This window comes from Tachyglossus aculeatus, chromosome 4 (assembly GCF_015852505.1).
Source record: "Tachyglossus aculeatus isolate mTacAcu1 chromosome 4, mTacAcu1.pri, whole genome shotgun sequence".
Classification (NCBI taxonomy): Eukaryota; Metazoa; Chordata; class Mammalia; order Monotremata; family Tachyglossidae; genus Tachyglossus; species Tachyglossus aculeatus.
Window position 1 is genome coordinate 77482305 of NC_052069.1, and position 25230 is coordinate 77507534.

General features: G+C 41.5%; 1 protein-coding gene across 3 annotated transcripts in view; it reads right to left on the bottom strand.

Annotated features, from left to right (window-relative positions):
* OXR1 (oxidation resistance 1) overlaps nucleotides 1-25230 on the bottom strand; it is a 362168-nt gene that overhangs the window by 156464 nt on the left and 180474 nt on the right. Inside the window, exon 1 of one of the 3 annotated variants that reach the window (XM_038744620.1) lies at nucleotides 20678-20702. The exons of the other annotated variants lie outside the window; for them this stretch is intronic. Coding sequence (XP_038600548.1) covers nucleotides 20678-20687 — 10 coding nt within the window. The 5' untranslated portion in view covers nucleotides 20688-20702. Of the gene's footprint in view, nucleotides 1-20677; nucleotides 20703-25230 lie in introns of those variants that run through there. 3 annotated transcript variants of the gene reach the window in all.

The following is a 25230-nucleotide window of genomic DNA, read 5'->3' on the forward strand; positions in this document are numbered from 1 at the left end:
CATGGGGGACAGGAACAGTGTACAGCCTGATTAGCTTGTAATTGCCCCAAGCAGTTACAACAGGTTTTGACACATAGTGAGCATTAATAAATACCATAATAAATAAATAAAGAAATAAATGAAATTGACATGGGTTCACCGTATTTTTAAATTCTTTATTCAGCCCTCCTGGCTTAAGTAAGGCATAGTACAGTGCTTGGTGCAATACAAGCACTTAGTACAGGGCTTTGCACATATTAAGTGCTCAGTAAATACTGCCCAACGTCACATGGAAAGCAGTTGGCGGAGTTAGGATTAGAACTCAGGTCCTCTGCCTCTCAGGCCTGTGCTCTTTCCACTAGGCAATGCTGATTCCCTATATGATCTAGCAGTGGAATATTGGGAGATTACTGCAGCAGGCAGTTCAGTCTGGTGGATGGAAATCTGGAATTGCTTTCCTCGAACAAAAGCCTAGTTCATGTTCTCCACAAAGTAGATGTTCAATAAATACTACTGGTAGACGGATTGACTGATATTTGAGGATTGGCATACCACAAAACAGAGACCTGTCCTCCTCTCATGGGATACATCTCAGTGCAGCAAGGAACTATATGAAAACAATGTTAAATGGTGTCCCAGAGTGAACTGGGGTACCCATCATTGAACTGGGGTACCCACCATCTCAAGTTCTCCCCCTTCTAGCCTGTGAGCCCATTGTTGGATAGGAACCGTCTCTATGTTGCCAACTTGTACTTCCCAAGTGCTTAGTACAGTGCTCTGCACATAGTAAGCGCTTAATAAATGTGATTGATTGAATGAATGAATGAATCTTGTGACTGCCTGAGACAGCAAAGTGGAACTCAGAAGCACAGACGAGATACAGCCCCCGCAATGAAAACTGCTAGATTGGCAACTCAACCTGGGAATACAGAAGATGTCCCTCACCCCCCTGCCAAACCAATTAGGTATGGAGGAGTGGGGGAGGGTAGAGATTGGGCAAGCTGAAGCCTGAAGCTGGAACGGCCTAGGGGACACAGGTAATAAGTACCTGTGGCCTCTAACCTCCTGGGTAGGGGATCAAGACTTGCAGTAGTCAGGTGTGTGTCATCTCTGCCGGAGTTTGGGATGCCTGCTCCGCCTGCACCAAGTGAGAAGACATGGGATGGGTCAGTGGCCCGCTCAATGCTTGTGAGGCTGGAAGCTAGGGTGCTTTACCACAGGTATGGAACACATAAATGGATTAATCTCGGGCAGGAGGCGTCCATGGGAGGGAACCTAGCTGCCTCACCTCACGCAAGTAACACATAAGTATATTCCTCCGGATAGCAAAGCTCTAATATTAAATAATCATATTCCTCCCTAAAGGGCCCTCCCAAAAGGGCAGTTCAATTTGTTGTGTTCAAAATAATTGAATAATTCAATTCACCTCGTGGAATAAGTTTTGTATAAAACTCAACCTTTCTTCCTGGGACTCTCTTTCTCTCTTGCTGGGCCGATTCCCAAACGAACGAATCCTGGGGCGACAGGTGACAAATGGTCACTGGTCAGGGATACACAAATAAGCTTAATCATAGCAATAAATCAGCGATATTCATTGAGCACTTACTTTGTGCTGTACTGTGTTGTGTACTATGTGCTCACTATACTCAGCCCTTGAAAAAGTACCATATAATAGAGTTGGTAAATATGAATCTTACAGTGTAGAGTGATCGAAAACAAAGGACAGCTATATAGTATCTGCTATTCTATACTTCACATTCATTATCCTATAACATCTGTATCTATATCCTATATCTCTATATAGGATATAGAATATATCTATATCCTATAACATATTTATAGAAAATGACGAAGGAAACCAAATGTATATATTATACATTGTATATATATGCATTTACTTAATTATAAATTCTTTATTATATGAACATCTGTCTACCCCTCCAGATTGTAAATCTGTTGTGGGCAAGGAACATGGACTACAAAATTTATTGTACTGTACTCTCCGAAGGGCTTAGTATAGTACTCTGACCAAAGTAAGCACTCAATAAATACCACGGATTGGTTGATTGAAGCCCTGAGACCATAGTGGCAAAACTGCGTGGCAACTAAAAAATTGAATTTGCAATTCATCTATAGGGTTATAATATCAGGGAACTGTCTCTTTTACTGTACTTGCTCACCCCATGAATGCAATGGCATAAAATGAAAAAGGATATCATTCCCATAAATATTTATGCCCCTGAAAAAGTTCAAACAGACCTTGCTGAAGATAGACCAGAATCTCCTTTTAATCCCTCAGGTGTGCAAACCTTTCAAGGCATTTCCTTAGCATCTCTCTATCCTGCTATCATTAAATCCTGCACCTCTGTTGCATCATAGGCCTTGTTTCTCCGGTATACTTGGAATTCTTTCTGCCACTAGCATCTGCATAACTACATTTTGACCTAGTTCGCAGAAGGAAGCATCAGCTTTCTCTGACCAATTTTGCTGGGGATCATGATGAACTCCATCTCTCAAAAGCAGATGACCTTGTGTTCACTAGAAGTTACCCACTATTATGTTCCCAGGGCAACAGCAAGAATATATGTCACAGGGAAGGGATTAAAGATTAAAAGAAAAAAAAAAAACATGACAAGTGTGGCTAGGCAGATAACAGAGTAGTTCTCACAAAAGGCGAAGTGGGAGGACAATGAAGAAGCAGCATGGCCTAGTGGAAAGAGCACGGACCTGAGAATCAGAGGACCTGGATTCAAATACCGCCTTCACCACTTTACCTGCTGTGTTACCTTGGGCAAGTCACTTAACTTCTATGTGCCTTAGTCCCCTCATCTGCAAGATGGAGATTTAATGCTTGTTCTCTTTCCTGTGTAGACTGTGAATCCCTCCATGTGGGCTCTGATTATCTTGCATCCACCCCTGTACATCCTACACTTCTTGGAATATAATCAACGCTTAACAAGCACCAGAACAATGGGGTAGAGAGTCAATACCAGATTAGAAGGCTGCTGGCAGGCTGGGGAAGTCTAGTGGATTCTCCACCAAGCCAAAATTCAGCACTATCTGCCTTTTCTAGAGAGCACATCACTCTCTCTCTTCCTGTAGGCACTCTGCTCCCTAAAGGTGTTGGGGCTACCCAAGACAGCAATGGCAAATTTAGGGTGGCTGGGAGTAGAGTCCTGAGGGTGTCTCCTGGACACAACTGTTGGATTCTTCCAAGAGCTTGGAAAAGCACCATGACCTCAAATCCTCCAGGAGGTCTTCCCAGACTGAGCCCCCTCCTCCTCCCCATCCCCCCCCAGCCCTACCTCCTTCCCCTCCCCACAGCACTTGTATATATTTGTATAGATTTATTACTCTATTTGACTTGTACATATTTACTATTCTATTTATTTTGTTAATGATATGCATATAGCTATAATTCTATTTGTTCTGATGATTTTGATCCCTGTCTACATGTTTTGTTTTGTTATCTGTATCCCCCTTCCAGAGTGTGAGCCCGTTGTTGGGTAGGGACTGTCTCTATATGTTGCCGACTTGTACTTCCCAAGTGCTTAGTACAGTGTTCTGCACACAGTAAGCGCTCAATAGATACAGTTGAATGAAATCAGCATTCATTCATTCATTCATTCAGTCTATCACTACTGAATGAATGAGTGAATTTCCATTGACTGATTGAGCACTTCCCATGTTAGGCAGTGCAAACAGCTCAGATTTATTCACACATACATGCTAAGTATAAAATTGATGTATACGAACCTTTTGGAATAGTTCCCAGAGTTGACTGATTGTGATCATTCAGCATGATGAAATGATTACTGATGGGGAAGTACCAGCTTGTTCTGTCAACTGTCTTAGTGGGTTTTGTACTTTAGTGAAGGATTTGTCAAATTGAGATGGAATGGGATTTTTCTTCTTGTTAAACCACCTGACTGCAGACAAACTCCTACTGAACAGCCATGTGCAACTTTGCACTCTCCTCTCTATCAGTGTCTTCTCTTCGCTCATATGCATAAATTCATAGACTTTCTCAAGGGAATTTTTATTCTCAAAATTAAAGCTGGTGGGGAAGAAATTGCAACTTCCAAATCATCTGTTTCAAGATCTGAAACAATGCATTGTCTTGAATGATGCATTGGGACCATCAGAGTTTGGCGAGATAATAATAATGGTAGCATTTGTTAAGTGCTTACCATGTGCAAAGCACTGTTCTAAGCACTGGGGGGATACAAGGTGATTAAGTTGTCCCACGTGGGGCCCACAGTCTTAATCCCCATTTTACAGATGAGGTAACTGAGGCTCAGAGAAGTGAAGTGACTTGCCCAAGGTCACACAACAGATGTGGTGGAGTCGGGATTCGAACCCATGACCTCTGACTCCAAAGCCCGGGCTCTTTCACTGGACAATGATTCCACCGATTGAGTTGCATTTAACCCACTCACATTTGGCAATCAGCCAGTCAGTCAGCCAATCATATTTACTGAGTGCTAATTGTGTGCAGAGCACTGTATTAAGCACTTGGGAGAGAACACTATAACAATAAACAGGCCCTAATTTGCCCCATCCATTTCTGAACTAGAGTGTCCCCTGGTTCAACCACCTGTTCTTCGATTTCTCTTGAGTGCCTTGTAATCTGATCCAAATTGTGGACCGGGGTTCCTCTATGGTACATTCACTGGTTGTTGACTGCTTCATCTCAATCCAAGTAGAGAGGGATCAATCCAAGTAGAGAGGGATTACGTACACGTGGTACTCAGCCAAAACACTGCCCCTGGTCAGCAAGATCTCTGGGGTAAGGCATCAAACTATTGGATTGTATTTCTGGGGTGGTTTGAATCTGTTGTAGGCATCAAACTATGCTGGTATCCCCCAGTTTTAGTTTTTTTTATGGTATTTGTTAAGTGCTTACTCTGTGCCAGATACTGTATTAAGTGCTGGAGTAGAAACAAGTTTATCAGGTTGGATGGGCACAGTCCATGCCTCACATGAGACTCACGGTTTTCATCCCCATTTTACAGATGAGGTGACTGAGGCACAGAGAAGTGAAGGGACTTGCCTATGGTCACACAGCAGACAAGAGGCAGATCCGGGATTTCAATCCAGGTCCTTCTAACTCCCAGGCCCTGGTTCTATTCACAAGACCACTGTGCCTCTTGGTTGGTTTTATTTTGGTAGACTGTCAACTCCTTTAGGACAGGGTTCTGGCCTAATTACTTCATTGTATCACCCAAGAATTTTTTAGTACCTAGCTCTGCCTTCAAGTTTCCTCCTGCCCTATTTTGATGGGGATCATGAGGAACGCCATTTCTCAAAAAACAAATGACCTTGTGATCACTAGAAGTTACCCACTATTATGTTCATTCATTCATTCATTCATTCATTAAATCGTATTTATTGAGTGCTTACTGTGTACAGAGCACTCTACTAAGAGCTTGGGAAGTACAAATCGGCAACATATAGAGAGAGTTCCTACCCAACAACGGGCTCACAGTCTCCCAGGGCAACAGGGAAAATATGCGTATATACAGGGAAGGGATTAAAGATTAAGCACACAATGAATACCACTGATTGATTGGCTGATTGATTGAATAAGGCAAGAAGCAAGGTTCAGTTTCAGGTAACTGGTAGATACAAGCCTTTCAAACAGGACCAGACATTGCATTTACCCTAAAACTGAACGACTTGGGCTGCAATCATCAGGGCCTTTTCCCCATCCATGACTGTCAGCCCTGAGAAGAAAGAATGACTCAGTCATATGAACAATAGCCACAAAGGCAGGCGATTAGGCCTTGAGCCCGAGGCAAAAAGAGCAATCATCTGCTCCTCAGGGGCTGCTTTAAACACAAGCCCAGAATTTCCAATTGGAAATTCAGGGACTTTTCTTTGTCTCACCCTAGCCTCTATTTCCTTTGCAATGTATCATTTCCACTGAGGTGAAAAGAGTCATTCTAGATTAGCTCTGGGACCTAAATCAGAAAATCCCAAATTAGAGGCACCACCACTTTGGCTTTTGTGAATGCCATTTTTGAAAGGTGTCTAGAGGGTAGTAATCCAAGCCACAGGGAGTAAAAACATAGTGTTCCTGGGAAGCGAACAACAGGAGGTCACAGCAGGCCCGGGACTGTCACTGAAGGGTAAGCAATTACCAAAGCAGCAGGGGCTCTGAGGAGGAAGGGACCAAAGTGAGAATTGTGCCTGCTATAGGGAGAGATCTGCAGCCAGAATAGGGACAACTTGGCAGAGGAAATCTGTGGTTAGGAGCCAGATGAGAAACAGCAGGGGTCTGGATGAAAAAAGGAGGAAATTAAAAGCTGTTTAGGGAGGAAGATGAACTATCCAACTTAGGATGAGCTATCTATTCTGACTGTTAAGGTTGATATAGCAGCCCTAAATTGGTAAAGGAAGCACTTTGGGAAGTAGAGAGGCAGCTTAGGTCTGGGAGTCAGAAAGACCTGCTCCATAAGCCTGGCTCCCCTATTTGTCTGCTGTGTGACCTTTGGCAAGTCACTTCACTTATCTTTGTCTCAGTCACCTCAACTATAAAATAGGGATTAAGAGTTTGAGCCCTGTGTGAGACAGGGTTCAACCTGATTAGCTTGTATCTTTTCCTGTGCTTAGTACAGTGCTTGACACATAGTAAGTGCTTAACAAGTATCATCAAAGGCAACTACCAGTGGAATTCTCTCTGATTCTTATAGATGGAGCCAACTCACCAGTTCCTGCAGTTCCCAACACTTCCAAGTGAGATCGGCCTTTCTGCCTTCATCAGTCAGTCGATCAATCAATCAATCATATTTATTGAGCATTTACTGTGCGCAGAGCACTGTACTAAGCACTTGGGAGAGAACAATGTAATGGAATCTGTAAAATGCTCCCTGCCCACAAGGAGCTTACACTCTAGAGGTAACTCAGTTTATTCCAGTGTTATCCCCAACCCTAATATTTTTCAATCAACCTATCAATAACATCTATTCAGTCTCTACTATGGGTAGAGCACTGCACTAGATGCTTGGAGAGTGCAATAGAGTTGGTAGTAGTAGTAATAACAGCATTTACTAAGTGCTTATTTTGCACAGAGAACTATACTAAGTACCAGGGAAAAATATATAGGTGGGAATAAGACACTGTCCCTTCCAGGAGAGGGAGGGGTGAAGGTAGGAGGGGCAGGGGGTGGGAGGGATAGGCTCATAATGTTCATTGCTTTCAAGTGTTCAATCAGGCACTGAAATAATTTACATAAGAGGAAGAAGAAAAAGAGATATGTAAAAGGGATATGTAACATGTCAGTGTTAAACTAATAGAAAGACTCAATCAATGGTATTTATTGAGCACTTGCTATGTGCAGAGCACTATTCTAAGCACTGGGAGTTTGTGAGCCCTCAAGTGCTCAGGGGACACAGAAGTGCTGAAGTGGCAGTTGAGAGGCTATAACCTTGGGAGATGTGAAATTAATCAGGGAAGGCCTCCTGGAGAAGATATGATTTCAGGAGGTCTTTGAAGATGAGGAGATCTGTGGTCTGTTGGATTGAAGTGGGAGGGAGTTCGAGGTAGAGGGAAAGGCAAGAGCAAGAAAATGGAGGCAGGAGGGGTGAGAATGAGGAAGGGTATGTAGGTTTTTTTGAGAGGAAAAAAAGCATGAGCTGGGGAATGGTGAGAGAAGAAAGAATGGATGAAAGGAAGGAGTGAGAGCTGAATGAATTCCCTAAAGCCAATGGTTAGGATTTTTTACTTGTTCTCATAATAATAATCATGGTATTTGTTTATTAATTAATTATGGTATTTCTTAAGCATTTACTATGGGCCAAGCACCGTTCTATTGCTAGGGAAGACAAAAGATAATAATAATAATAAAAATAATAATAATAATGGCATTTATTAAGCACTTACTACGTGCAAAGCACTGTTCTAAGCACTGGGGAGGTTACAAGGTGATCAGGTTATCCCACGGGGGGCTCACAATAATAATCAGAGTCCCTGTCCCAAATGGGGCTTTACAATCATTCCTTTCACATTCAGGCATCAACACTTCATTGTACCCTTCTTATGTCCATCACAACCGCTCCTTTCAGTGGATGAAAGTGGCATGTGATGGATTTGTTGTGGCTAGAAAATCATATCTCCTCCAAGAAGCCTTCCCTGACTGACCCCTCATCTCCCCACCTTACTCTCCCTCTCCTTAAATACAAACCTCTTAAGCATTTTGCTGCTCTCCCCAACCCCAAGCACCACTTAAGTGCAGATCCTTATATTCTGTTGTTTCCCCTATCTGGAATTTATTTTAATGTATCTCTCCCACTAGATTGTAAGCTCCTTGAGGGCAGTGATCATGTCTACTTATTCTTATGTTTACTCCTAAGCACTTGGTACAGAACTCTACACACAGTAAGCACTCAATACATTCCACTGAGTGACTGATTGATTTCTTCCTCTCAGAACCTTCTTTCTCACAGGGAGAATTTATTTTCCCCCACTTGACAGAGAAAAGCTGGAATTTATAATAATAACAATAATGGCATTTGTTAAGTGCTTACTATGTGCCAGGCACTGTACTAAGTGTTAGGGTAGATACAAGCAAATTGGGTTGTATACAGTACCTGTCTCATGTGCTACTAACAGTCTCAATCCCCATTTTAGAGATGAGGGTACTGAAGCCCAGAGCAGTAAAGTGACTTGGCAAAGATCACACAGGAGACAAGTGGCGGAGTGGAATTAGAACCCATAACCTTCTGACTCCCAAGCTCGTGATCCATACACTACGCCATGCTGCATCTCCTGTGAATTAGTAGCTTCTTCTCTGGAGATGTTTTTGTCAGTGATGTCTTGCCAAATCTAAGGTCTGAAGAGATTCGCTTCTCCTTTTCCATACACCCTCAGACAAACCGCCTGGTAAACAGGGAGTTCTGGGCATTCCCCAGACCCTCTGAACTCTGGAAACAGAGCATTCCTGTGGACCAAGAAGTAATCAATCTATTAATGGTATTTACTGCGTGCTTACTCTGTGCACTAGAAAAGCAGCGTGTCTCAGCGGAAAGAGCCCGGGCTTTGGAGTCAGAGGTGATGGGTTCAAATCCTGGCTCTGCCAACTGTCGGCTGTGTGACTTTGGGCAAGTCACTTAACTTCTCTGTGCCTCAGTTACCTCATCTGTAAAATGGGGATTAAGACTGTGAGCACACACCCCCGCCCCCGGGACGACCTGATCACCTTGTAACCTCCCCAGTGCTTAGAACGGTACTTTGCACATAGTAAGCACTTAACAAATACCATTATTATTATTATTATTATTATTATTATTATTATTATTATTACTATACTTAGCCCTGGGGTGAGGGCAAAAGGGTAAGTAGACATGATCTCTGCCCTTCAGGAGTTTACAACTGAGCAACTGTAATGATTTTCCTTATATTTAGAGAGTAGGTGGCCAACTATCTTATCTATCTGGGTGACTCTTAATAAGATGATAACCCTCTAAAGGCCAGGGATGTCATCTTTTGCTTCTGATATGCTTCTCCATGTAGTTGGTGCAATGCTGTGCACACGATAGACACTTAATAATAACACTGATGATATCCATTTCTATCATTCAAAAACCTTCTATTTGCTTACCAAATTCCTCCAGCATCCTCTTGGTTTTCCTGTTGCAATCTCAAGTTCAATTTTAATTTAATTTAAATTCCTCCTCTTTCCTCATAAAACTGCCCATTAACATCACTAGTCTCCATATATCCCCGGTCTCCGGTTTACAAATTTGGAATCACCTTTGACTCCTCTCTCTCTCCTTGATCTACCACATTCTATCCTTGAGATGGTGTAAAGGATCAGACAGTAGATTTAGGGGTTTACGGGAGGCAGTGGATTTGGAGTCAGAAGTGAGGGAAAATTCAAAGAGGGACAAGGAAGAGGAATGGGAGAGGCCAGGGGAGAAGATGGGGAGGAGTTGGAGTTATGTATTGGATCCTGAAATGGAATCACTGGGGAAGGCATGGCCTAGCGGATAGAGCACAGGCCTGGGAGTTAAAAGGAGTGGGTTTTAATCCTGGCTCTGCCACCTGTCTGCCATAACTTCCTCTCCACCTCCCCATAACTACCTCCTTCCCCTCCCTACAGCACCTGTGTATAGTTTGTACAGATTTATTAGTCTATTCATTTTATTTGTACATATTTACTATTCTATTTATTTTGTTAATGATGTGCATCTAGCTTTACTTCTATTTATTCTGATGATTTGACACCTGTCCACATGTTTTGTTCTGTTGTCTATCTCCCCCTTCTACACTGTGAGCCCATTGTTGGGTAGGGAGTGTCTCTATATGTTACCAACTTGTACTTCCCACGTGCTTAGTACAGTGCTCTACACACAGTAAGTGCTCAATAAATACGACTGAATGACTGAATGAATGAATAACTTCTCTTAGCCTCAATTCTCTCACCTGTAAAATGGGGATTAAGACTGTGAGTCCCATGTGGGACATGTACTGTGTTCAACCTATCTTGTATCTACTATAGCACTTAGTACAGTGCTCTGTAATAATAATAATAATTATGGCATTTGTTAGGTGCTTACTATGTGCCAAGTACTGTTCTAAGCACTGGGTAGATACAAGGTAATCAGGTTGTTTCACATGGGGCTCACAATCTTAATCCCCATTTGCCAGATGAGGGAACTGAGGCACAGAGAGGCCAAGTGGCTTGCCCAAGGTCACACAGCAGACAAGCATTGAAGCTGGGATTAGAAACCACATCCTCTGGCTCCCAAGCCCGTGCTCTTTCCACTGAGCCATGCTGATTCTCGTGTACAGTGGCTAGAAGTGGGGAGTTTCAGATTCCTTTTATTTATTTTATTTATGGTACTTAAGTGCTTCTATGTGCCAGCTTACATAATAAATACTCAAAAAATTCCATTGATTGATTGATTGGCACATAGTAAGCATTTAGCCAACACCATAAATAAACACTGTGGACACATCCATCTTACCTACTGTTCTATTGTAGTAAATGGACCAAGTGCCATAAAGTAAAATAATATTTTATAGTCAGTGGTTATGCTGTAAAGTCAAAACAGGTGGTCAAACCTGAAACATTGGAAGTGTATTGTGATGTAAATCAAAATGTCAAATCTTGAGAACTGTCCTTTGCCCTCATTTCTGAATAGACTTTGCTTAGAAGGATGGTACATAAACAGAACAGTTTGTGAATAAGGTTCAGTATATGAAAATAGGTATTCTATTTTCTAATCAATCAATGAGTGCTACTGTGTATGGACACTGCACTAAGCACTTATGTGAGTGGGTTCAACAAAAAGGACACACACACACAAAACTATAGCAGAAGGAATCAGTATTAAAACACTGCTGTAATGTTCTCTCCTAAGTGTTTAGAACCGTGCTCTGCAAACAGAAAGCCCTCAACAAATACATGGATGATGACGATGAAAACATGGCCTAAAACTCAGAAAATAAATTCAAAATTGTCCTTTCTGTAACTTTGAAAGATGAATATGAAAATCTGGCAAAAGCTTTCAACCTATCGGACAGTAGGGGGCAGCCATGTGTTAGGATACTGTGATTGCAGTTCTCATTTCTTCTCCCTCCCTTTAGACCATGGCATACAAGTTGTGCTGAATCCACATTAGCCCTGGGAACGGGGTTGGGAGAGAGGCCGGGGGGCATATACAGAGGAGAGACTGTAACTTCAGATCAATGCTTTTTCAGCACTTTGCCCAGTAAACCAGAAGGCTCATCAGTTCAGCCCTCAGGGAACATAGAATAAGTGAATTACAATCTCAGTGGTCTGATCAATCAATCAGTCAATGGAATTTGTAGTATTTATTAAATGCTTATGTATGATTTACAGAGGGATGTTCTAGCCTCTTAAGAAAGTCCACTAAGTAGTGTGCTCTACCAAGCACTTAATATAGTGCTCTGCACATAGTAAGCTCTCAATATCCTCTCTCGTTCACCCCTCACATCCAATCCATCACCAAAACCTGCCGGTCTCACCTCCGCAACATCACCAAGGTCTGCCCTTTCCTCTCCATCCAAACTGCTACCTTGCTGGTTCAATCTCTCATCTTATCCCGACTGGATTACTGGATCAGCCTCCTCTCTGATCACCCATTCTCCTGTCTCTCCCCACTTCAGTCTATACTTCACACTGCTGCCCGGATCATCTTTGTGCAGAAACGCTCTGGGCATGTTACTCCCCTCCTCAAAAATCGCCAGTGGCAGCCAGTCAACGTATGCATCAAGCAAAAACTCTTCACCCTCAGCTTCAAGGCTCTCCATCACCTCGCCCCCTCTTACCTCACCTCCCTTCTCTCCTTCTACAGCCCAGCCCACACCCTCTGCTCCTCTGCTGCTAACCTCCTCACTGTACCTCGTTCTTGTCTGTCCAGCCGTGGACCCCCAGCCCACATCCTCCCCCTGGTCTGGAATGCCCTCCCTCTGCACATCCGCCAAGCTAGGTCCCTTCCTCCCTTCAAAGCCCTACTGAGAGCTCACCTCCTCCAAGAGGCCTTCCCAGACTGAGCCCCTTTTTTCCTCTCCTCCTCCCCATCCCCCTGCCCCACCTCCTTCCCCCCCACAAAGCATCTGTATATATGTTTGTACAGATTTATTATACTTGTACATATTTACTATTCTATTTATTTTGTTAATGTGGTGCATCTAGCTTTATTTCTATTTATTCTGATGATGTGACACCTGTCCACATGTTTTGTTTTGTTGTCTGTCTCCCCCTTCTAGTCTGTGAGCCCGTTGTTGGGTAGGGACCGCCTCTATATGTTGCCAACTTGTACTTCCCAAGCACTTAGTACAGTGCTCTGCACACAGTAAGTGCTCAATAAATACGACTGACTGAATGAATGAATATTATCACTGGTGATGATAATGACAATGATAATGATGAACTAGACATGATCCCTAGCCTCAAGGAGCTAACAGACTAATGGGGGAGAGACAGACAACAGAATATGTACAGTTCGGAGGAAGAATAAGATATAATTGGAGAAAAGACTGTGAGTGACCTCATCCTCTAGAAAGAAAGCTCACTGTGGGCAGGGATTGTCACTGTATTGTTGTTTTGTACTTTCCCAAGCACTTAGTAAAATGCTTTGCCCATTGTAAGTACTTAAAAAAATGATTGAATGAATTGAATGAATGAATGAAAACAAGAGAATGGAGAAAGTGTACCGTGCCTAGAAGTGGGGAGTTTCAGATTCCTTTTATGTATTTTATTTATGGTACTTGTTAAGTTAGAGAAACAGCATGGTTCAGTGGAAAGAGCATGTGCTTGGGAGTCAAAGGTCATGGGTTCTAATCCTGACTCTGCTGCTTGTCAGCTCTGTGACTTTGGGCAAGTCATTTAACTTCTCTGTGCCTCAGTTACCTCATCTGTAAAATGGGGATTAAGACTGTGAGCCCCACGTGGAACAACCTGATCACCTTGTATCCACCCCAGAACTTAGAACAGTGCTTTTCACATAGTAAGTGCTTAACAAATACCATTAAAAAAACAGTGCTTATTATATGCCAGGCAATGTTTTAAGCACTGGGGTAGCTACAAGATAATCAGGTTGGACACAGTCCCTGCCCCACATGAGGCTCACAATCTTAATCCCCATTTTATAGCTGAGGTAACTGAGGCACAGAGACATGCAGTGACTTGCCAAAGGTCACCCAGCAGAAAAGTGGCAGAGCAGGGATTAGAACTCAGGTCCTGCTGACGCCCAGGCCCATGCTCTATCCACTAAGCCTCAAAGATCAGAGTGCAACAGGAACCCACAGTGATGGCCTTGGCCTCAGCCATGGAAGGGTAGGAATGAGTGAGGCGTAAAGGCATAAAAGACACTGAATGGGAGAGGGAAAAAGATCAACAGCCCTACTATGCAATGCAGAATGCACAGGAAGGGAATAGAGGGCCTGCTAGATGGGCGGTTTCTTCTTCAGCTACTCGCACGCCTGGAGACTGTGAGCCCACTGTTGGGTAGGGACTGTCTCTATATGTTGCCAATTTGTACTTCCCAAGCGCTTAGTACAGTGCTCTGCACATAGAAAGTGCTCAATAAATACGATTGATGATGACGATGATGGAGGGATGCGATTCTTTCTCTTCCATTTCTGTCTCTTGACTATCTGTCCCTTATCTCTTGTTCACATCAGAAAAGCAGCTGCCTGTAACTTTAGTGGGAGAGGAGAGGGAAAAGAACTGGGGAGAAGGGAAGGGATAAGAAGGGAGTTGAAACTGGAGAGTGGGGTTGGGCAGGAAGTAGGAATTTTTTCTTCTCTGCCTGCCCAAAGAACAGTGGAGAGTGGCATAGAGTTGCATAGAATTGACAGAAAGAGTAGGAGCTCTTCTCATAGAGGAAAAACAAAGTGTGTTTTTTTCATATTTTGGCAGGGCTCACTAAGACTTTTGAAAAATAGAGAAAGAAATAATCTACAGATCAGAGAAATGAGAGCAGGGTGGTTATGTACAACCCTTTGGGCAGGAGCTGTCCATCAGACAGATTCTGGAGCCAATCAGAAACTACTCCTAAGACTGCAATATCAATGTACAAAAAAATAATTTCTCTCATCTTTAAAAACCCAAAATGAATGATAACAAAACACTGGTCTAGTTTCTCTTGGGAAATGCTTAATTTGAAGGCTTTAAATGTTGCTTCAAGCACAGAGAGGGGAAAGGCTGAAGAGAAGGAGCTTCTACAAAGTACATTTCGGTAATGGCTTGTGGCAGGCAGTGTCGTTTGGGCCACAAGTCAGAGTAACTCCTGCAGGTCAATCAATCAATCATTCATATTTATCGACTGCTTACTGTGTGCAGAGCAATGTACTAAGCACTTGGGAGAGTATAATATAACAGAATTGTTAGACACGTTCACTACCCACAACTAGTTTAGAGTCGAGGGACCAACAGACACAATTAATATGAATAAATACAGAAGTGCTGTAGAGCAGAGGGAGGGGTGAATAAAGGGTGCAAAACCAAGTGCAAGGCTGAAACAGAAGGGAGTGGAAGAAGAGGAAATGGGGGCTTAGGGTTCCTTCTGTACTGAGCCCCTTAGAGGAAATATTGAAGCCATGCCTAATCTCCTCAACTGCTCCTGGGGTTCTAGGTGTACAGGCTTAGGGTTGAATCTCAGAAAATTCAGCTTTGCTATTGAGAACTCAGGAGTCATAAGAATGCATCAGTTGAAGAGAAACACTATTTTTCTTGTCGACAACATTTTTTTCATCCCACACATATATGGCCAATGAGTTTCACTTCCATCAAAGTTGAATTTTAGACACAGTGAGAAATCACACATTGTAAAATTAGACTGGCCCTTATGCTATTGGAGTGGGAATAAGGAGGAAATACAGCATCATCCTGCTGGCCTCAACAAATCTATATCAATAATGCAGTAGCGATAACATTTGATTAAAACCCCAGTTGGTCTGGACCTAGACGAAGACCTTCTTATTTGTGGAGGACTCCCGTGGGGTATTTTCTTTCCTGCAGCAATTCCCTTCTGAAAACTGGGCCTGCTGTTCAGAAATCAGAAAGATTCAGAACTCACTTTAGCTTTATAGATTTATTTTATGGAGGTGACAATTTTTCATTTTCCTGCAGGGTCTTCAGGGGTTATAAAATCCTAATTCAACCAATAGAATGAAATTAGATCCACTTTGTAGAGTTTCAGAAAACCCTACAAGTCCTTTAAATATTTTGCTACCAATCAATCAATGAATTATATTTATTGAGCACATACTATGTGCAGAATACTATACTAGATAGTTGGTAGAGTACACTATAACAATATAACAGAGTTGGTAGACACTTTCCCTACCCACAACAAGCTTATAGTCTAGCCATTTCAAACTTGACAAAGTGACCCATTTAATAGTCATTTATCCTGGTCTCCCCTTTCTCTCTACCCACCCTCCCCCAACCAGTACTGAATTATCCACATACAGATGGTAGTGGAAATCATAAGAACAAATGAGTCCTTCAAAGGAGTGTGAGTAGATAGAGAATGGGGACACAGAACTGAAGCTGCTAATGTTTCATGCTAAAATGTTCAAAATAACATGCTCCATAAAGAGGTTGTGGTGGTAAACTATTTTTTATCATTGTTTTCTACCTTTCTTTGCCATTATGGCCAAACATATTGTATAAATAAACATGAGCGACTAGTAACTCATAGTCATTGAATCAGAATTCCTCCATAGGCAGTCAGTTCTGATGTGGTGGGTGTCACAGTCCATTCATATCAGAACACTTTTAGAAATTTAGGAAACATTTTCTGACAATGAGAGCATGTCTGGATACAGTATGACAAGGTATCTAAATCAGTCAATGATATTTAATGAGTGCTTACTGTGTGCAGAGCCCTGCATTAAGTAAGCACTATGATACAATAGAGTTGGGAGAAATGATCTCTACCCACAAGGAGTTCACAGCCTAATGAGGGAGACAGACATTACAATAAATTACAGCTGGGGAAAATGGGAAAGTGTAAGGAACATCAATCAATCTATCAATCATATTTAATAAATGCTTATTGTGTGCTGAGCACTGTACTAAGCTCTTGAGAGTACAATATAACAGAGTTGGTCCACTCCTTGCTCCTCTAGAGCAGGAAACAGACATTAAAATGTATTACGGATATGTACATAAGTGCTGTGGGGCTGAGGATGGAGTGAATAAATGGTAAAATCCAAGTGCAAGGATGACACAGAAGTGGGAGGGAGTAGGGGAAATGAGGGCTTATTCAGGGAAGGCCTCTGGGAGGAGATGTGATTTTAAAAAGCCTTTAAATGTGGGTAGAGTGAGCACCTGTCGAATATGAAAGGGGAAGGATGTTCCAAACAAGAGCTAGGACATTCCTTGCTTACCTCCCTGCCTCTTGACTCTCCCCACTCCAGTCCATACTTCACTCTGCTGCATGGATCATTTTTCTAAAAAAAACCCCCATCCAGTCCATATTTCTCAACTCGTCAAGAACCTTCAGTGGTTTCCTACCCACCTTCGCATAAAACAGAAACTCCTTACCACTGGCTTACCTTTCTTATCTCGCTGATTTCCTACTATAACCCAGCATGCTCATTTTGTTCCTCTAATGACTATCTACTCACGGAACCTCAATCTTCTCTGTCTTGCCACCAACCCCTTGCCCAATGCCTTACCATTTGCTATAAAGCACTCAGTCACCTTGTCCCTTCCTACCTCTCAGTACTACTCTCCTATTACAACTTTGCTCCTCTAATGTCGACCTGTACCTCAATCTCAACTATCTCACCACTAACCTCTCTCCCACGTACTGCCTCTGGCCTGGAATGCCCTCCCTCTTCATAACTGACTGACAATTACTCTTCCCACCTTCAAAGTCTTAGAGAAGCAGCGTGGCTCAATGGAAAGAGCAGGGACTGTGGAGTCAGAGATCATGGGTACAAATCCCAGCTCCACCAACTGTCAGCTGTGTGACCTTGGGCAAGTCACTTAACTTCTCTGGGCCTCAGTTACCTCATCTGTAAAATAGGGATTAAGACTGTAAGCCCCACGGGGGGCAACCTGATCACCTCGTAACCTCTCCAGTGCTTAGAACAGTGCTCTGCACATAGTAAGTGCTTAATAAATGCTATTATTATTATTGAAGGCACATCTCTTCCTAGAGGCCTTCCCTGATTAACCCCTATAGATTGTAAGCTCACTGTGGAAGGGAATGTGTCTATTATATTGCTGTGTTTTACTTTCCCAAGCACTCAGCACAGAACCCTGCATACAGTAAGTGCTCAATAAATATGATTGATCAACTGCATAAGTGATGCAGAAGAGAGGGTGAATAGGGGAAATGAGGACTTTATCAGGGAAGACCTATTGGAGGGGCATAGATTTTAGTAAAGTTTCTAAGGTTGGGAGAGTGGTTGTCTGTTGGATATGAAGAAAGAGAGAGTTCTAGGCTGGGGAAGGACATGGGCAAAGAGTTAACAGTGAGACAGGTGAGATCGAGGTACAGAGAATAGATTGGTGATAGAGAAGTGAAACACGAAGGTTGGGTTATAGTAAAGATGAGCAATGATAAAGACTTTCTGTTTGTGCGGAGGTGGGTGGGCAATCATAGGAGATTTGTGAGGAGAGTGGATACATGCACAGAACTTTTTTTGTGAAAAATGATCCGGGCAACGGAATGAAGTATGCACTAGAGTAGGGAGAGAGAAGGCATGAAGATCAATGAGGAGGCTGATACAGTAGTTAAGATAATAATAATAATAATAATGATGGAATTTATTAAGTGCTTACTATGTGCAGAGCACTGTTCTAAGTGCTGGGGGGATACAAGGTAATCAAGTTGTCCCACGTGGGGCTCACAGTCTTAATCCCCATTTTACAGATGAGGTAACTGAGGCTCAGAGAGGTTAAGTGACTTGCCCAAGGTCACACAGCAGACATGTGGTGGAGTCGGGATTCGAACCCATGACCTCTGACTCCAAAGTCCGTGCTCTTTCCACTGAGCCATGCTGCTTCTATGGGACAGGATAAGTGCCTTGGATCTGACCATGATAGCAATTTAAACGGAGGTGAATGGACAGATTTTAGCAATTTTGTGTAGGTAGAACTGACAGGATTTGGTAGATGTTTGGGTTGAATGAAAGACAGGAGTCAAGGAAAATGGCTATGTTATTGGCTATTGAGACAGGGAGGATGATGGTGCAGTCTACAGTAATGGGAAAGTGAAGGAGAGAACAGAGTTTCAGTGGGAAGATGAGTTCTGTATGAAAAGGATAAACTTGAGGCATCCAGTGAATCATCTGAGAAGAGATGCCCCTACAGCGGAAAAAAATGGGAGACTGAGTGCACATAAGGAAAGAGGTCAGGGCTTGATATGTAGATTTGGGAATCATCCAAATAGAGATGGTAGTTGAAGCCATGGGAGTGAATGCTTTGTCCAACGGCATGGGTGTTTATGGAGAATAAAAGGGGACCCAGAACTGAGTCTTCAGGAGACCACCCTTGCCACAATTTGGGGGTGGGAGTCGTAAACCTATGGAAGTGCCCATGCATGTGGGGTCAAAATTGGTGAGTACTACGAACCTGGCAGTTGTATTAATTGTATTTATTGAACATTCACCAGGTGAAATGCACTGTACTGAGAGTAATGTAGCTCAGTATAGTGCTAAACTCTTTGTATAGTACCCTGTACATAGTAAGTGCTCAATAAATACCGTTGATTGATTAAGAATGAGAAAGTACAACAGGAACACAGACATTCCATACTCACAAGGAACTTGCACTCTACTAGAGGAGATAAATATTTGCAAATATTCTTCAATGCATTTTGCAAGAATGTAATCCCCACATTATAGGAGAAATGAGTTTGTTTAAATTGTCATTCATGCTTCCTTCCCCATTTGCCCTTTGCTTTCAAGATTTAAAAACGCCAGGGTTAATATTTAATTTTTTGCTTGCACTTCACTGAACGTCTTCCAACTTCTCCATGTCACTGTTCAGCAGGACTCAAAACTGAACATTGGACTCCAATGTAGGCCAGGCTTAGACTGATTCTAGGGGAAGAACCCAATCAGTCAATAGTTCAGTGCTTAGAACAGTGCTTGGCACATAGTAAGTGCTTAACAAATACCATTATTATTATTATTATTGCTTGCTGAGGGTTTAATAGGTATAGAGCACTGTGTTTGGGAGCCTACAACAGAACTCGTAGGCAGGAAGGGGAAGCAACTGAGTTTAAAGATAGGTATGTAAGTGATGTGGGGAAAAAAGGACAGGGCGAGGGCTTAAGTGGGGATATGAGAGGGAAGGCTGCCAGAAGGAGGTGTGATTTAAGTAGGGATTTGAAAATGGGAAGAGTAGTGATCTGCTGGATATGAAGAGGAGGTGGCAGCAGCCACCTGAGTGAACTCACACCCCCAAAAAGATTTGTGCCTCATACCTACTTTCTCCTAGTTAGAATCAGATGGGCATTTTTTATTTTGTTTTTTTAAATATCATGTTTCACTGCTGACTCATCTTTAGCTTGTGGTTGATAGGGACTCCCTACTTCTTTTATTACCATGGTATTTGTTAAGCACTTTCCAAGGGTCAAGCACTGTTCTAACCACGGGAATAGGTAATTAGGTTGGACACAGTCCCTATCCATATGGGGTTCACAGTATAAGTAAAACAGAATCCCTGTTTTATAGAAGGGGAAACTGAGGAACAAGAGAAGTTGTGTCTCACGTAATGTCATAGACAAGTAGTGGAGCCAGGATTAGCACCCCTGTCTTCTGAATACCAGGACCATGATCTTTCCATTAGGCCAAGCTGCTTCTCTTTTCTACCTTGCTTGTCCAAAGCAAGTGGGCAAATAGCAAATTATGATTTCATACAGTTTTTGGGCATGATGAGGTCCTGGATTTGTTGGACTTTTGGATGCAGCTGAACAGTTTATAGTTTCCTCCTAAATTCAAACAAGTTTAAGTAGGAAAATGCAAGAGCAGATAAAACAAAGTATATGGATTAAAGTCACTTTAAAAAATAATACGAAGACTTTGACACTAACCCAGAATAATTCTGGAGGTGAAAACACCACAAGAGCAATGTAAAAACCATGAACAATTGCTATAATTTTGTTTTACTAAGTTTTTCTCCAAATGTTTAGTGACTGAATTGCTAAACAAATGGCATGGACTGAAAAGATACACAGTTGATAGCTACTAAGAAACTTACTTGCCAGCATTCAAATTCCAGATGTTTCTTGATGCCTTGCTTCCTGTGTTTTGAATTTCAGTCTTCTGGAGGTGACATTTAGGTGTTCTTCCAAAAGAATTCTGTTATCTGGTTGTATTATGTTCCATCCTGAATTAAAACTTTCTAAGAAAACTTTGTTCCTAGACTGAAACATCTTTCCTTCTTTAGTATATTGTATAGACATCTACACCTTCCTCTTCTTGCCTCTCTTTCTGACAAATTTCAAGACTCTTTTTGAACAGGCAAGTCTGTGTTAGCCAAGGGGATGAAGAAGAAAAGATATTTCTGAATTCCAAAGGTTAAGTTATTCATTCACTTGGGGAATGCATGAGACTTTAACTTTTGAAACTGTACAATGGAGAAAAACCGTATCTTTTTTTTTCCTTTTTTTTTTTTACAAATTGTTTCCTTAGAATTCACATAAGGCTTATTTTAATATTTTAATCTGCAAGTAAGCAGATAAGTGGCCGAGCCAGGATTAAAACCCAAGTCATTTCAGACTCCCAGGCCCATGCTCTATCTCTCAGGCCACACTGCTTCTCTTTTGAGATTTACTGCAAAATGACTTTCCAAAACTGATAGATACAGTGGTCATATTTTAACAAAATAGTTATAAAAGTATAGATATCATCTTTTATCTTTTATCATTGACAACATTCACTGCCCCATGTATCTACCACTTGCAGCCTTGTATGAGGATTTTATCTTGAAATGCCTTCCAATAAGGTCCAAACAACAGAAATCAATCTACCTTAGTTCCAATATTATGAACCCGGCAATCCAGCTTAGAGTGGAATCATTCACAGCTAACAAATATTTGCATTTGTCTTTTGGGAACAACAGCTTTTGCCGAGTCAGCTGCTGTGAAGTTTATCCTTCTGTGCTGCAGTGAATTCAGCAACACACTGCGTGTATACAGTCCATTAGTTGCTTAAAATAGGTAAATGTAGGGCAAGGCCAGAGATGTGCTTGTTGTCCCATAAATCTGCTGTATAGAGCAGCACTGAAGTGAATATTATTTTTGCAGAGAGACACACATAGGTCCAGTTAGAGGGAGGAAACAATTTCTGAAAAAAGTATTTTCCCTTTATTATGTCCATTGAAAACAAAGAATCAGCATGGTGTAGTGGATAGAGCATGCGCTTGGAAGTCAGAAGATCATGGGTTGTAATTCCGGCTCTGCCACTTGTCTGCTGTGTGAACTTGGGCAAGTCACTTCACTTCTTGTGCCTCAGTTACTTTATCCATAGAATGGGGATTGAGACTGGGAGCCCCATGTGGGACAGGGACTGTGTCCAACCCAATTTGCTTGTATCTACCCCAGCACTTAGTACCATGCCTGGCACATAGTAAGTGATTAACCAATATCATATTAATAATAATAATAATAATAAAAAGAGGCCAAGTCCCCCTTATAAGGAAACAAAATCTACAACATTTATTGGATTCTACGAAAACAATCACATAACTTATGAGAAGCAGCATGGCCTCGTAGAAAGAACATGGGACTGGGAGTTAAAGGACATGGGTTGTAACCCCAGGTTTTCCACTAGTCTGTACGTAAACTTGCGCAAGTCACTTCACTTCTCGTGCCTCAGATACTTCATCTATAAAATGGGGATTGAGACTGGGAGCCCCACGTGGGACAGGGACTGTGTCCAACCCAATTATCTTGTATCTACCCCAGTGCTTAGTAAATTGTCTGGCACATTGTAAGCACTTAACAAATACTAAAGGGGGGGAAAAAAGTAAAGACAACCCAATCAACAGCAGCAACAGCAGCAACAACAATAAAAACACATATCCAGAATCTAGGAACAATTCAAAAAACCTTGTGCTGTGTGAAGTAAAAACCAGTAGTCTTTTATCAGCAATTGCTGGAATGAGGTTCTAAGATACTGTGGAAAATTTACTTAGTGAGGAGTATATTGCTAGGTACATCAAGTCATGTATTCAATTTGATTTTCCAAGAGTATTGTCTAGAAAATCATTAATGTTAACAATGTCAACCTGTTCTCTAAACTATAACTCAATTTGTGTCCAAGTTAATCTTTAAGAACATGGTTCATACAATTAGCCCACTCCTGAAGCATAATTTTGTGAAGCAGTTGAAATGAAATCAGGGAATTGCTGCTTTGAAGAAGAAAACACATTCCTTTTAATGACCATTGTACTAGAAACCTGTTTTTATTGGAGTTGGGAGCATAGTGGTTTTGCCAAAGCAGGCATGGCAAAAAGACACTCTACCTGCTCATTTTTTTAAAACATGAAATTCCACTGCACAAAATAATGCAATATCCCTATGTAGGATTTAGAAGAAAAAGGAATACTGGTATATTTTGAATGACTCCATTCTTAAATGGCCTAATTCCTAAAATCCTCCCCAGACACCCCAATTTTGGCACAAGTTCCACAGAAATTGCTTAAACCCACCAGAGTTCTTGCTGAAGGAACACTGGTTTAATGTGTTCCCATTATTTCCAGCAACTTCTCACCTCCTCTGTCCAACTTCCCTATGCTCTGGCTTTCTTATCTTGCACTCTCCAACTGCCACCCCTCACCATTCTCTTGTCTCACTCCTCTATCATTATCATCTACCCTTCCACTATTCTTCACCTTCAACATCATCAGTTAAGCACCTACTGCATGCAGAGCACTGGAACTGGCACTTGGGAGCATACAACTGAAGTAAAAGATATGGTCTCTATCCTAGAGAAGCCTGGAGTCTTCTTCCTGTGAATCCCATGCCTGTTTCATGCTTTCTTTTTTTCTCAATGAATATGCTTGCATTTGTTTTATCCTTCAGATAATTCTGGGGTCTTTGGTTTTACCGCACAGTTGGCTCCTGGAATTGTGTTGTAATTCAAAGAGTTTTAAGATGAAACTAGTTTTCTCATAGGACAATGTTACTAATAAGCTAAGGCTTGATTCCCTATTTTTCCTTAAGTGACCTAGAATCAACTAACTCTAATCAACTAATTTACTCTAGATGAGTAACATAGTCACATTAATCAATCAATCAATCAATCAATCAATCCATGGTATTTACTGTTCATTTATATGCGGAGTACTGTATTAAACTCTTGGAAGAGTACAATGGAATTAGCAGACACATTCCTTAGCCATAAAGACCTTACAATCTAGAGGGGGAGACAGATATTAATACGAAAAAATAAATAACTTATAAGTGAAAGAAGTTCCACAATAAGGGAGACAACTTTTACTTCTTTGGAAGTACAGTGGTGACTAGGCAACCCCCACATCTCTCCCTGGATTCTCCACTCTACCCACAACCTATCTTATTAAATTCCCACCTCTTCCCCTCATTGCCACCTGTAAACTATCTTCCTCATTTCCCTGTGAGTCCCACGTCTCCCAGCTCCTCTCACAACACCCAAGGAAACAACACAATTGCAATCTTTGATTTTATGCTCTCAGTCCTCAAGCCTCTGTTAATAAAAATGAGGACACACATCACGCACATCATAGACAAAAACCAAAAACTGTTCAAGTTGTACAATAACAACATGGTGTTATTTTGAAATTATGAAAGTTATGTAAAGCAAACACCAAGAGTAGAGATATAATTCATTTAGAAAAGACAACTCAGGTGGTTTTATAGTATTTTCTCCCATAAGTATGAACTATAACCTATTGACTTAGAAAAAATACCCTTCCCATACAGAGATTTCCAGTTTCGTTCTTCTAGAGGAAATCAATTTGCAGCCTACTGATATTTCAAAAGATTTTCCAGTATTTCATAAAATGGCCAGATTTAATTTAATAGGGTAGTCTCAAACCATTCAAATGTGAAATTTAATTTACTGGAAACTATTATGGAATATTCTGCAAGAGTACTTTTGTAAGTATTGATATGTCAACAGAGCACTTATGGCAATTTAGCCTGAATGAACTAAATTAGTGAAATTTAGAATGCTTTAATCAGATTTTATTTGTGCAGAATTGTCAGATCTTACAAGAACTCAGATATAGTACCACGTTCTTTTAAGATACAGTACTGAATCTGTGGAATAGGTGTGGATAATGAGGCCATTTTTAGTATTAAAGTCTTAAAACTTCATCATTAAAGTGTAAGCTCATTGTGGGCAGGAAATACATCTACCCATCTACCAACTCTGTTGTATTGTACATTCCCAAGTGCTTCTTATAGTGTTCTGCATATAGTAAGCACTTGATGAATGCTACTGATTGATAGATTAATGGGTTTTTTAAAGATGAAAAAACATACTCATAAAAACAAGGGAGGGCAGATTAAGGAAATACATTTTTTTTAGTGGAAAGCTAGCATAGGAAATTGAGATGATTCAGATATGGCTTAGCTTCAATTACTGGCCTGTTTTCAAATGAAGCCGAAATGCTTTTCGGGAGAAGACCAAAATGGAAGTACCAATGCCCTCCAAACTTGCCATCATTCTTCTCCCCAAGAGCTTGAGGGAAAGGGAAAATACCTTCCCCTCGAGAAGTATTGTGTACCTTATCTTGTTTACTGGCAGGTCATAGCAAAGATTATG